General features: G+C 43.1%; 1 protein-coding gene and 1 long non-coding RNA gene across 3 annotated transcripts in view; both read right to left on the bottom strand.

Annotated features, from left to right (window-relative positions):
- The window catches only part of LOC118382398 (RAB11-binding protein RELCH homolog), a 99,311-nt gene that overhangs the window by 48,408 nt on the left and 36,317 nt on the right, over positions 1-14,586 (bottom strand). The window contains exon 12 of the mRNA XM_052501122.1: positions 9,353-9,443. Within this exon, the coding sequence (XP_052357082.1) occupies positions 9,353-9,443 (91 nt within the window). The remainder of the gene's footprint in view (positions 1-9,352; positions 9,444-14,586) is intronic.
- LOC127917974 (uncharacterized) overlaps positions 9,894-14,586 on the bottom strand; it is a 6,693-nt gene continuing 2,000 nt past the window's right edge. Inside the window, exons 3-6 of one of the 2 annotated variants that reach the window (XR_008098168.1) lie at positions 14,128-14,204; positions 12,375-12,417; positions 10,285-10,331; positions 9,894-9,954 (exon numbers count right to left, since the gene is read on the bottom strand). This is a non-coding gene — a long non-coding RNA (uncharacterized LOC127917974). Of the gene's footprint in view, positions 9,955-10,284; positions 10,332-10,518; positions 10,617-11,667; positions 12,255-12,374; positions 12,418-14,127; positions 14,205-14,586 lie in introns of those variants that run through there. The other variant, XR_008098158.1, reaches the window with a different exon arrangement.

Raw genomic sequence — 14,586 nt, 5'->3', positions numbered from 1 at the left:
GAGGTGAAATAACTTAAAGAACAGAGGGGAACACAGGGCCCAGCTAAATGTAGTGAAGGAGAAGGGAGAGGAACACAGGGTACAGCTAAATGTAGTGAAGGAGAAGGGAGAGGAACACAGGGCCCAGCTAAATGTAGTGAAGGAAAGGGAGAGGAACACAGGGTCCCAGCTAAATGTACTGAAGGAGAAGGGAGAGGAACACAGGGCCCAGCTAAATGTATAAAGGATGAAGGAGAAGGGAGAGGAACACACGGCCCAGCTAAATGTAGTGAAGGAGAAGGGAGAGGAACACATGGCACAGCTAAATGTAGTGAAGGAGAAGGGAGAGGAACACATGGCACAGCTAAATGTAGTGAAGGAGAAGGGAGAGGAACACATGGCCCAGCTAAATGTAGTGAAGGAGAAGGGAGAGGAACACATGGCACAGCTAAATGTAGTGAAGGAGAAGGGAGAGGAACACAGGGCCCAGCTAAATGTAGTGAAGGAGAAGGGAGAGGAACACATGGCACAGCTAAATGTAGTGAAGGAGAAGGGAGAGGAACACATGGCACAGCTAAATGTCACTGTGAAGAGAAGGGAGAGGAACACATGGCACAACTAAATGTAGTGAAGGAGAAGGGAGAGGAACACAGGGCCCAGCTAAAAGTGAAGGAGATCACTGTGGAGATGAACACATGGCACAGCTAAATATAGTGAAGGAGAAGGGAGATGAACACATGGCACAGCTAAATGTAGTGAAGGATAACTGGGCAGAGGAACACAGGGCCCAGCTAAATGTAGTGAAGGAGAAGGGAGAGGAACACAGGGCCCAGCTAAACCCCTTGAAAGAAAGGAACACAGGGCACAGCTAAATGTACTGAAGGAGAAGGGAGAGGAACACAGGGCCCAGCTAAATGTAGTGAAGGAGAAGGGAGAGGAACACAGGGCACAGCTAAATGTAGTGAAACATAGAAGAGATGTCAGGAACACAGGGCCCAGCTAAATGTAGTGAAGGAGAAGGGAGAGGAACACAGGGCCCAGCTAAATGTAGTAAGGGATAAGGGAGATGAACACATGGCACAGCGATATAAAAATAAGTGAAGGAGAAGGGAGAGGAACACATGGCACAGCTAAATGTAGTGAAGGAGAAGGGAGAGGAACACAGGGCCCAGCTAAATGTAGTGAAGGAGATCCCTGGGCAGATGGAACACAGGGCCCAGCTAAATGTAGTGAAGGAGAAGGGAGAGGAACACAGGGCCCAGCTAAATGTAGTGAAGGAGAAGGGATGTCAGGAACACAGGGCCCAGCTAAATGTAGTGAAGGAGAAGGGAGAGGAACACATGGCACAGCTAAATGTAGTGAAGGAGAAGGGAGAGGAACACAGGGCCCAGCTAAATGTAGTGAAGGAGAAGGGAGAGGAACACAGGGCCCAGCTAAATGTAGTGAAGGAGAAGGGAGAGGAACACATGGCACAGCTAAATGTAGTGAAGGAGAAGGGAGAGGAACACATGGCACAGCTAAATGTAGTGAAGGAGAAGGGAGAGGAACACATGGCACAGCTAAATGTAGTGAAGGAGAAGGGAGAGGAACACATGGCACAGCTAAATGTAGTGAAGGAGAAGGGAGAGGAACACAGGGCCCAGCTAAATGTAGTGAAGGAGAAGGGAGAGGAACACATGGCACAGCTAAATGTAGTGAAGGAAAGGGAGAGGAACACAGGGCACAGCTAAATGTAGTGAAGGAAAGGGAGAGGAACACAGGGCACAGCTAAATGTAGTGAAGGAGAAGGGAGAGGAACACATGGCACAGCTAAATGTAGTGAAGGAGAAGAGAGAGGAACACATGGCCCAGCTAAATGTAGTGAAGGAGAAGGGAGAGGAACACATGGCACAGCTAAATGTAGTGAAGGAGAAGGGAGAGGAACACAGGGCCCAGCTAAATGTAGTGAAGGAGAAGGGAGAGGAACACAGGGCCCAGCTAAATGTAGTGAAGGAGAAGGGAGAGGAACACAGGGCACAGCTAAATGTAGTGAAGGAGAAGGGAGAGGAACACAGGGCCCAGCTAAATGTAGTGAAGGAGAAGGGAGAGGAACACAGGGCACAGCTAAATGTAGTGAAGGAGAAGGGAGAGGAACACAGGGCCCAGCTAAATGTACTGAAGGAGAAGGGAGAGGAACACAGGGCCCAGCTAAATGTAGTGAAGGAGAAGGGAGAGGAACACAGGGCCCAGCTAAATGTAGTGAAGGAGAAGGGAGAGGAACACAGGGCCCAGCTAAATGTAGTGAAGGAGAAGGGAGAGGAACACAGGGCACAGCTAAATGTAGTGAAGGAGAAGGGAGAGGAACACAGGGCCCAGCTAAATGTAGTGAAGGAGAAGGGAGAGGAACACATGGCACAGCTAAATGTAGTGAAGGAGAAGGGAGAGGAACACAGGGCCCAGCTAAATGTAGTGAAGGAGAAGGGAGAGGAACACATGGCACAGCTAAATGTAGTGAAGGAGAAGGGAGAGGAACACATGGCCCAGCTAAATGTAGTGAAGGAGAAGGGAGAGGAACACAGGGCCCAGCTAAATGTAGTGAAGGAGAAGGAACACAGGGCCCAGCTAAATGTAGTGAAGGAGAAGGGAGAGGAACACAGGGCCCAGCTAAATGTAGTGAAGGAGAAGGGAGAGGAACACAGGGCCCAGCTAAATGTAGTGAAGGAGAAGGGAGAGGATGTAGTGAAGGAGAAGGGAGAGGAACACAGGGCCCAGCTAAATGTAGTGAAGGAAAGGGGAGAGGAACACAGGGCCCAGCTAAATGTAGTGAAGGAGAAGGGAGAGGAACACATGGCACAAAAATTCAGCCACACCCCAATCAGCTGAGACCACCCCAAACAAACCCCAGCCACACCCTATATAGGCCCCCCCAGATGAGACCTATGCCCCTTCTGTCCCCCCTGCAGCAAGGACCTCAACATGACAGCAGGACATATACCCAGGCTGTGAGCAGAGTAACAGGCCCAACCCCCACTAATACACACCCCCCACCCCCCCCCCCCAAGCCTCATCCTGCAACGTAAGAGGTCTGTATCAGATGCTCAACGTGCTCTGCTCACACCTACTGTGATGGTCCGAGCCTAAACCACACCAGACACTATGGAACACAAAGATTTCACTATCTCATGCTGGAATATACAAGGTCTGAGGTCATCTGCCTTCGGCCCAAAGAGCAGGAACCCCGACTTCAAAGAAATTGAAAATACAGACATTGTAACCCTACAAGAAACATGGCATAGAGGAGACGAACATACTGGTTGCCCTCTAGGTTATAGAGAGCTGGTAGTCCCATCCACCACACTACCAGGTATGAAAAAGGGAAGAGACTCAGGGGGTTTGCAAATTTGGTATAGAATTAGACCTAACCCACTATTAAATTAATCAAAACAGGAACATTTTACATCTGGCTAGAAATTAACCAGGAAATTATCCCAACAGAGAAAAATGTCCTCCTGTGTGCTACCTATATCCCCTCATTAGAATACCCATACTTTATTGAAGACAGCTTCTCCATCCTAGAGGGGGAGATCAATCATTTCCAGACCCAGGGACATGGACTGTGGCGACATAAATGCACGAACCCGACACCCTCAGCACACACGAGGACAAACACCTACATGGAAGTGACAGCATTCCCTGCATTCCCTAACCAACAAAAATGGGTCACAACTCCTGCAGCTCTGTTGCATGCTGGGTATGTACATAGTTCACAACTCCTGCAGCTCTGTTGCATGCTGGGTATGTACATAGTTCATGGTAGGCTTGGAGGGGACTCCTACGGAAGGTACACCTATAGCTCATCCCTTGGCAGTAGTACTGATTACTTTATCACTGACCTCAACCCAGAGTCTATTAGAGCGTTCATAGTCAGCCCACTAACACACCTATCAGAGCACAGCAAAATCACAGTCTACCTGAACAGAGCAATACTCAATTTTGAGGCATCAAAGCCAAAGAAACTGCACAAAATGAAGGACAGTAGCGTAGAAACCTACCAAAAAACTATTAGACAATAACAAATTCAAAAGAGAAAACACTCACAGCCTAGGTAAAAATACACGATTCCAACATGGATTGTCTACTCAGGGAAAACAGGGCGATGAAGGAGACGCTACCAGACATACAACGTTGTTTCTGCTATTCCTGAGGACGCATCCAATAATCCAGAGGGCACGATCAGAGAATTCATGAAATTCGCATTGAAACTTCCTATATAGACTCTAAACAAGGTGGCTTTCCCAACGAGTACACAGACTTGGAGCTCGGAGCAACAAGACCAAGGGTCCCTGACCGATCATCGCCAAATTTGAACACTACCAATAAAAGGAGCTGATCAAAAGCAGAGGAAGGGAGCTAAAAGCAGAGGAAGGGAGCTTAAAGCAGAGGAAGGGAGCTAAAAGCAGAGGAAGGGAGCTAAAAGCAGAGGAAGGGAGCTTAAAGCAGAGGAAGGGAGCTAAAAGCAGAGGAAGGGAGCTAAAAGCAGAGGAAGGGAGCTAAAAGCAGAGGAAGGGAGCTAAAAGCAGAGGAAGGGAGCTTAAAGCAGAGGAAGGGAGCTAAAAGCAGAGGAAGGGAGCTAAAAGCAGAGGAAGGGAGCTAAAAGCAGAGGAAGGGAGCTAAAAGCAGAGGAAGGGAGCTAAAAGCAGAGGAAGGGAGCTTAAAGCAGAGGAAGGGAGCTAAAAGCAGAGGAAGGGAGCTAAAAGCAGAGGAAGGGAGCTAAACGCAGAGGAAGGGAGCTAAACGCAGAGGAAGGGAGCTAAACGCAGAGGAAGGGAGCTAAACGCAGAGGAAGGGAGCTAAACGCAGAGGAAGGGAGCTAAAAGCAGAGGAAGGGAGCTAAAAGCAGAGGAAGGGAGCTAAAAGCAGAGGAAGGGAGCTTAAAGCAGAGGAAGGGAGCTTAAAGCAGAGGAAGGGAGCTTAACGCAGAGGAAGGGAGCTAAACGCAGAGGAAGGAGCTAAACGCAGAAGAATGGAGCTAACCGCAGAGGAAGGGAGCTAAAAGCAGAGGAAGGGAGCTAAAAGCAGAGGAAGGGAGCTTAAAGCAGAGGAAGGGAGCTTAAAGCAGAGGAAGGGAGCTTAAAGCAGAGGAAGGGAGCTAAAAGCAGAGGAAGGGAGCTAAAAGCAGAGGAAGGGAGCTTAAAGCAGAGGAAGGGAGCTTAAAGCAGAGGAAGGGAGCTTAAAGCAGAGGAAGGGAGCTTAAAGCAGAGAAAGGGAGCTTAAAGCAGAGAAAGGGAGCTTAAAGCAGAGGAAGGGAGCTTAAAGCAGAGGAAGGGAGCTAAAAGCAGAGGAAGGGAGCTTAAAGCAGAGGAAGGGAGCTTAAAGCAGAGGAAGGGAGCTTAAAGCAGAGGAAGGGAGCTTAAAGCAGAGGAAGGGAGCTTAAAGCAGAGGAAGGGAGCTTAAAGCAGAGGAAGGGAGCTTAAAGCAGAGGAAGGGAGCTTAAAGCAGAGGAAGGGAGCTAAAAGCAGAGGAAGGGAGCTAAAAGCAGAGGAAGGGAGCTTAAAGCAGAGGAAGGGAGCTAAAAGCAGAGGAAGGGAGCTAAAAGCAGAGGAAGGGAGCTTAAAGCAGAGGAAGGGAGCTTAAAGCAGAGGAAGGGAGCTTAAAGCAGAGGAAGGGAGCTTAAAGCAGAGGAAGGGAGCTTAAAGCAGAGGAAGGGAGCTAAAAAGCAGAGGAAGGGAGCTTAAAGGGACCAAATTCAGTCTCAATGACCAAGGGAGATAAACAAATGTTGTAATAGACTGTATCCGGTACAAAGACCGCAATGGATGGATGGGTAGGTGTGCCTTTCTCATTGTGGACTAACCCTTTATAGAGATGGACAGCTATTCCCGAGACAGCTCCATAACACTGTGGCTGTACTAAATTCTACAGGGACTTCAGGTTACGAAAAAAAAAAGGTATGGGAACTGTTTAAAATATCTGAACATTATGAAGTGGATATGAACACACACGTACTCAACTACATGCTTGCTTACACATGTGGACTTCTACATACACACACCTGATCTCGCTCTCTTCTTGACATTAGAGAGAGAGAGAGAAGAGAACTGTTTTATAATTTAATGTGTTTATTTTTTGTCTCTTTTTATGTTTTTGTCTACAAGTTTATATATGTTTACAACAAGCAAGGGGAAGATATCAGAATAGGGGCATTGGGGAATACATTTGTACTGTGGTGAAGCCGTCTCTAGAGTAATGCAAGGTCTCTTTCATGATCATGTGAAACGTCAATTGCTATGGAAATGCTGAGGTGTGTTTTTCAATTATGTTAAAGGTTAAATGTAATGTAAATGTAATTATGATGCAGCTATGATGGTGTTACGATATGGATTACAATTATGAATATTAATGCTATACGCACTACATGTCACACACATAGACACTCAAACATGCAAATTACCAGAGTTAATATTCATTTGGACATCACACATTTTAGTCTTACTCTTATACAGACATCATAAACACTCATTATACCATATCCAACCTACCACAGCAACCTACTCAGATTTGTTACATACGCAATTTGTCTCCATTTTCTAACATCTGTGCATTTGCTCACAGGCAAAGGAATAAAACAATATTGCTAGAACCTGTTTCTTGAATTCTAAATATCAGACAATTGAAAGCTCTAGTTCTGACCGTCATAATACCTCTGATGGCAGTAACGTTACAAGCACTAATTATGGTCCATTTAGCCAGAGAATAGTATGTAGTTATGGTAAGGGGTGAAATTAGTATAGCTAGTTATAATTGTAACGGTTTGGCAGATTATAAAAAAAGAAGATCAGTCTTTATGTGGCTAAAAGAAAAGGAATATAACATATACTGTTTACAGGAAACTCACTAAATCCTTAGATGAATCTGCGTTTAAAAAGGAATGGGGTGGTGAAATCATGTTCTGTCATGGACAAAGGAACTCAAAGGGTGTGATTATATTAATTAACAAAACTTTAGATTTGAATGTGCAAATAATCAGGAATGAGTCACAAGGAAGGTGGATCTTTTTGAATATGAAAGATAATTGGCTCATTAATCTATATTGTCCAAATCAGCATGATCCACATTTTTCAAAAACATGTATACCAATTTATTGAACTTACAGGCAACAGATGATCGAATCATTATGGTAGGAGACTATAACACAGTGTTAAGTACCTCAATGGACCATAAAGATAATCACTCTACAAACTATCATCACCGTGCCCTTAAGGAAATCACAAATATTATGGGCACATTAGAAATAGTGGATATTTGGAGACTTAAAAAACCCCGACCTGGTGAGATATACATGGAGGAGAATTAATCAAGCTAGTCGTCTTGACTACTTTGTCTCTTTCAAAGGTTAAAAAAGTTAATAGGAGAGAGACGGAATGCGATCAGAATCTAATTGGTATTCACATAACTCTTATAGATTTTCCACGTGGACGGGGATATTGGACATTTAATCAAAGTTTACAAAAAGAACTGGAGGAACTTATTCAAGAACGATCTAATGTAATCTATTCCAAAAATAAAGCAAACTGCACAAAATTCTTCCTGAAACTCCACTACAGGAACGCTAACAAAAAGAATTTCCTGAATCTCCACTACAGGAACGCTAACAAAAATAATTTCCTGAATCTCCACTACAGGAACGCTAACAAAAAGAATTTCCTGAATCTCCACTACAGGAACGCTAACAAAAAGAATTTCCTGAATCTCCACTACAGGAACGCTAACAAAAAGAATTTCCTGAATCTCCACTACAGGAACGCTAACTGAAAGAATTTCCTGAATCTCCACTACAGGAACGCTAACAAAAAGAATTTCCTGAATCTCCACTACAGGAACGCTAACAAAAAGAATTTCCTGAATCTCCACTACAGGAACGCTAACAAAAAGAATTTCCTGAAACTCCACTACAGGAACGCTAACAAAAAGAACTTCCTGAATCTCCACTACAGGAACGCTAACAAAAATAACTTCCTGAATCTCCACTACAGGAACGCTAACAAAAAGAACTTCCTGAATCTCCACTACAGGAACGCTAACAAAAAGAACTTCCTGAATCTCCACTACAGGAACGCTAACAAAAAGAACTTCCTGAATCTCCACTACAGGAACGCTAACAAAAAGAATTTCCTGAAACTCCACTACAGGAACGCTAACAAAAATAATTTCCTGAAACTCGTTACTGAAGACAGAGTCATCTATGATTTTCCGAATGATAATTTTAAAGAGGAAGCAAATTATTTTAGGCAGATGTTCTTTTCCGTCTCATCCTCTCCCACTGAATGAAGATTATGGTAAGGAATTCTTTCCAAATAATATAAAAAATGGAAAATTAACAAAATGTACAGAAAGATCAGTGTGAAGGCCAAATTACAGAGGAAGAACTTGAGGCTATTAAATCCTTTCAGGCTGGAAAAACCACAGAGCTTGATGGCATATCGGTAGAGGTTTATCAAGTATTCTTTGATATACTAAAAGCTCCATTATTAGATTGTTTTAACTACTCCTATAGAAATGGTAGTCTGTCAGGTACTCAGCAGGAAGGTCTGATTTCTCTATTATTAAAACAAGACCCAGATGGCAAATATAAAGACCCGGTCTATCTAAAAAACTGGAGGCCCCTTACACTTCAATGTTGTGAAGCAAAAATACTAGCAAAATGCATAGCACTCAGAATTAAAAGGCTTTTTACCAGGTATTGTTCATCCTGATCAGACAGGTTTTTTACATGGACGATACATTGGAGATAATATACGACAACTACTAGAAATAATAGAACATCATAAAACACATAAGAAGCCAGGAATGGTATTTATAGCAGATTTTGAAAAGGCTTTTCATAATGTAATACTGGATTTTATTTATAAATACCTGGATTTTTTCAATTTCGGTAATTCTCTTATAAAATGAGTAAAATGTATAGCACAGGTGTAAAATGGTAAATAACAGCTACTTCTCAGAGAGTTTTGAATTGTCAAGAGGAGTTAAACAAGGGTGTCCACTGTCACCATATCTATTCGTTATGGCCATCGAAATGCTAGCTATTAAAATCAGATCCAATAACAACATTAGAGGATTATAAATCCAAGGTTTAAAAACAAAGGTGTCCATGTATGCCGATGACTCAAGTTTTACATTCAGTCTGCAAGCTAGATCCCTGCAACGTCTCATTAAAGATCTAGATAACTTTCCTGTACTCTCTGGACTAAAATCTAATTATGATAACTGTACAATATTATATATTGGATCCTTAAAAAAAAAAAATTTTTACATTACCTTGCAGATAAACTATAAAATGGGCTGATGGTGAAGTAGGAGAGAAAGAGAGGGAAAAGGAGGAAGGAGTAGATACCTGTTCCCAGCATTGTGGTAGGAGTTCAGCCTCAACTCTGGTCGGACCAACATGTCTGGCAAACGCCACACAACCTGTTAGGATCATCCGCCTATAGACATACATACACAACCTGTTAGGATCATCTACCTATAGACACAACCTGTTAGGATCATCTGCCTATAGACATACATACACAACCTGTTAGGATCATCCGCCTATAGACATACATACACAACCTGTTAGGATCATCTGCCTATAGACACAACCTGTTAGGATCATCCGCCTATAGACATACATACACAACCTGTTAGGATCATCCGCCTATAGACATACATACACAACCTGTTAGGATCATCTGCCTATAGACACAACCTGTTAGGATCATCCGCCTATAGACATACATACACAACCTGTTAGGATCATCTGACTATAGACACAACCTGTTAGGATCATCTGCCTATAGACACAACCTGTTAGTAATACCTACCTATAGACACAACCTGTTAGTAATACCTACCTATAGACACAACCTGTTAGTATTACCTACCTATAGACACAACCTGTTAGTAATACCTACCTATAGACACAACCTGTTAGGATCACCTACCTATAGACACAACCTGTTAGTAATACCTACCTATAGACACAACCTGTTAGTAATACCTACCTATAGACACAACCTGTTAGTAATACCTACCTACATACACAACCTGTTAGTATCACCTACCTATAGACACAACCTGTTAGGATCACCTACCTATAGACACAACCTGTTAGTAATACCTACCTATAGACACAACCTGTTAGTAATACCTACCTATAGACACAACCTGTTAGGATCACCTACCTATAGACACAACCTGTTAGTAATACCTACCTACATACACAACCTGTTAGTATCACCTACCTACAGACACAACCTGTTAGTATCACCTACCTACATACACAACCTGTTAGTATCACCTACCTACATACACAACCTGTTAGGATCACCTACCTATATAGACACAACCTGTTAGGATCACCTACCTATAGACACAACCTGTTAGGATCACCTACCTCTAGACACAACCTGTTAGGATCACCTACCTATAGACACAACCTGTTAGGATCACCTACCTATAGACACAACCTGTTAGGATCACCTACCTATAGACACAACCTGTTAGTAATACCTACCTATAGACACAACCTGTTAGGATCACCTACCTCTAGACACAACCTGTTAGGATCACCTACCTCTAGACACAACCTGTTAGGATCACCTACCTCTAGACACAACCTGTTAGGATCACCTACCTATAGACACAACCTGTTAGTAATACCTACCTCTAGACACAACCTGTTAGGATCACCTACCTCTAGACACAACCTGTTAGGATCACCTACCTATAGACACAACCTGTTAGTAATACCTACCTCTAGACACAACCTGTTAGGATCACCTACCTCTAGACACAACCTGTTAGGATCACCTACCTATAGACACAACCTGTTAGTAATACCTACCTATAGACACAACCTGTTAGGATCACCTACCTATAGACACAACCTGTTAGGATCACCTACCTCTAGACACAACCTGTTAGGATCACCTACCTATAGACACAACCTGTTAGTAATACCTACCTATAGACACAACCTGTTAGGATCACCTACCTCTAGACACAACCTGTTAGGATCACCTACCTATAGACACAACCTGTTAGGATCACCTACCTATAGACACAACCTGTTAGGATCACCTACCTCTAGACACAACCTGTTAGGATCACCTACCTATAGACACAACCTGTTAGTAATACCTACCTATAGACACAACCTGTTAGGATCACCTACCTCTAGACACAACCTGTTAGGATCACCTACCTCTAGACACAACCTGTTAGGATCACCTACCTATAGACACAACCTGTTAGTAATACCTACCTATAGACACAACCTGTTAGGATCACCTACCTCTAGACACAACCTGTTAGGATCACCTACCTATAGACACAACCTGTTAGTAATACCTACCTATAGACACAACCTGTTAGGATCACCTACCTATAGACACAACCTGTTAGGATCACCTACCTATAGACACAACCTGTTAGGATCACCTACCTATAGACACAACCTGTTAGAATCACCTACCTATAGACACAACCTGTTAGTAATACCTACCTATAGACACAACCTGTTAGGATCACCTACCTCTAGACACAACCTGTTAGGATCACCTACCTATAGACACAACCTGTTAGTAATACCTACCTATAGACACAACCTGTTAGTAATCACCTACCTATAGACACAACCTGTTAGGATCACCTACCTATAGACACAACCTGTTAGTAATACCTACCTATAGACACAACCTGTTAGTAATACCTACCTATAGACACAACCTGTTAGGATCACCTACCTATAGACACAACCTGTTAGGATCACCTACCTATAGACACAACCTGTTAGGATCACCTACCTATAGACACAACCTGTTAGTAATACCTACCTATAGACACAACCTGTTAGGATCACCTACCTATAGACACAACCTGTTAGTAATACCTACCTATAGACACAACCTGTTAGGATCACCTACCTATAGACACAACCTGTTAGTAATACCTACCTATAGACACAACCTGTTAGGATCACCTACCTATAGACACAACCTGTTAGTAATACCTACCTATAGACACAACCTGTTAGGATCACCTACCTATAGACACAACCTGTTAGTAATACCTACCTATAGACACAACCTGTTAGGATCACCTACCTATAGACACAACCTGTTAGTAATACCTACCTATAGACACAACCTGTTAGGATCACCTACCTATAGACACAACCTGTTAGTAATACCTACCTATAGACACAACCTGTTAGGATCACCTACCTATAGACACAACCTGTTAGTAATACCTACCTATAGACACAACCTGTTAGGATCACCTACCTCTAGACACAACCTGTTAGGATCACCTACCTATAGACACAACCTGTTAGGATCACCTACCTATAGACACAACCTGTTAGGATCACCTACCTATAGACACAACCTGTTAGTAATACCTACCTCTAGACACAACCTGTTAGGATCACCTACCTCTAGACACAACCTGTTAGGATCACCTACCTATAGACACAACCTGTTAGTAATACCTACCTATAGACACAACCTGTTAGTAATACCTACCTATAGACACAACCTGTTAGGATCACCTACCTATAGACACAACCTGTTAGGATCACCTACCTATAGACACAACCTGTTAGTAATACCTACCTATAGACACAACCTGTTAGTAATACCTACCTATAGACACAACCTGTTAGTAATACCTACCTATAGACACAACCTGTTAGTAATACCTACCTATAGACACAACCTGTTAGTAATACCTACCTATAGACACAACCTGTTAGGATCACCTACCTATAGACACAACCTGTTAGGATCACCTACCTATAGACACAACCTGTTAGGATCACCTACCTATAGACACAACCTGTTAGTAATACCTACCTATAGACACAACCTGTTAGGATCACCTACCTCTAGACACAACCTGTTAGGATCACCTACCTATAGACACAACCTGTTAGGATCACCTACCTCTAGACACAACCTGTTAGGATCACCTACCTATAGACACAACCTGTTAGTAATACCTACCTATAGACACAACCTGTTAGGATCACCTACCTCTAGACACAACCTGTTAGGATCACCTACCTATAGACACAACCTGTTAGGATCACCTACCTCTAGACACAACCTGTTAGGATCACCTACCTATAGACACAACCTGTTAGGATCACCTACCTCTAGACACAACCTGTTAGGATCACCTACCTATAGACACAACCTGTTAGGATCACCTACCTATAGACACAACCTGTTAGGATCACCTACCTATAGACACAACCTGTTAGGATCACCTACCTATAGACACAACCTGTTAGGATCACCTACCTATAGACACAACCTGTTAGGATCACCTACCTATAGACACAACCTGTTAGGATCACCTACCTCTAGACACAACCTGTTAGGATCACCTACCTCTAGACACAACCTGTTAGGATCACCTACCTATAGACACAACCTGTTAGGATCACCTACCTATAGACACAACCTGTTAGGATCACCTACCTATAGACACAACCTGTTAGGATCACCTACCTATAGACACAACCTGTTAGGATCACCTACCTATAGACACAACCTGTTAGGATCACCTACCTATAGACACAACCTGTTAGGATCACCTACCTATAGACACAACCTGTTAGGATCACCTACCTATAGACACAACCTGTTAGGATCACCTACCTCTAGACACAACCTGTTAGGATCACCTACCTCTAGACACAACCTGTTAGGATCACCTACCTATAGACACAACCTGTTAGGATCACCTACCTATAGACACAACCTGTTAGGATCACCTACCTATAGACACAACCTGTTAGGATCACCTACCTATAGACACAACCTGTTAGGATCACCTACCTATAGACACAACCTGTTAGGATCACCTACCTCTAGACACAACCTGTTAGGATCACCTACCTATAGACACAACCTGTTAGTAATACCTACCTCTAGACACAACCTGTTAGGATCACCTACCTCTAGACACAACCTGTTAGGATCACCTACCTATAGACACAACCTGTTAGTATCACCTACCTATAGACACAACCTGTTAGTAATACCTACCTATAGACACAACCTGTTAGGATCACCTACCTCTAGACACAACCTGTTAGGATCACCTACCTATAGACACAACCTGTTAGTAATACCTACCTATAGACACAACCTGTTAGTAATACCTACCTCTAGACACAACCTGTTAGGATCACCTACCTATAGACACAACCTGTTAGTATCACCTACCTATAGACACAACCTGTTAGTAATACCTACCTCTAGACACAACCTGTTAGGATCACCTACCTCTAGACACAACCTGTTAGGATCACCTACCTATAGACACAACCTGTTAGTAATACCTACCTATAGACACAACCTGTTAGGATCACCTACCTATAGACACAACCTGTTAGGATCACCTACCTCTAGACACAACCTGTTAGGATCACCTACCTATAGACACAACCTGTTAGTAATACCTACCTCTAGACACAACCTGTTAGGATCACCTACCTATAGACACAACCTGTTAGGATCACCTACCTCTAGACACAACCTGTTAGGATCACCTACCTATAGACACAACCTGTTAGGA

This window comes from Oncorhynchus keta, chromosome 4, assembly GCF_023373465.1.
Source record: "Oncorhynchus keta strain PuntledgeMale-10-30-2019 chromosome 4, Oket_V2, whole genome shotgun sequence".
Taxonomy (NCBI): domain Eukaryota; kingdom Metazoa; phylum Chordata; class Actinopteri; order Salmoniformes; family Salmonidae; genus Oncorhynchus; species Oncorhynchus keta.
This window is presented reverse-complemented; position numbering and strand designations above follow the sequence as displayed.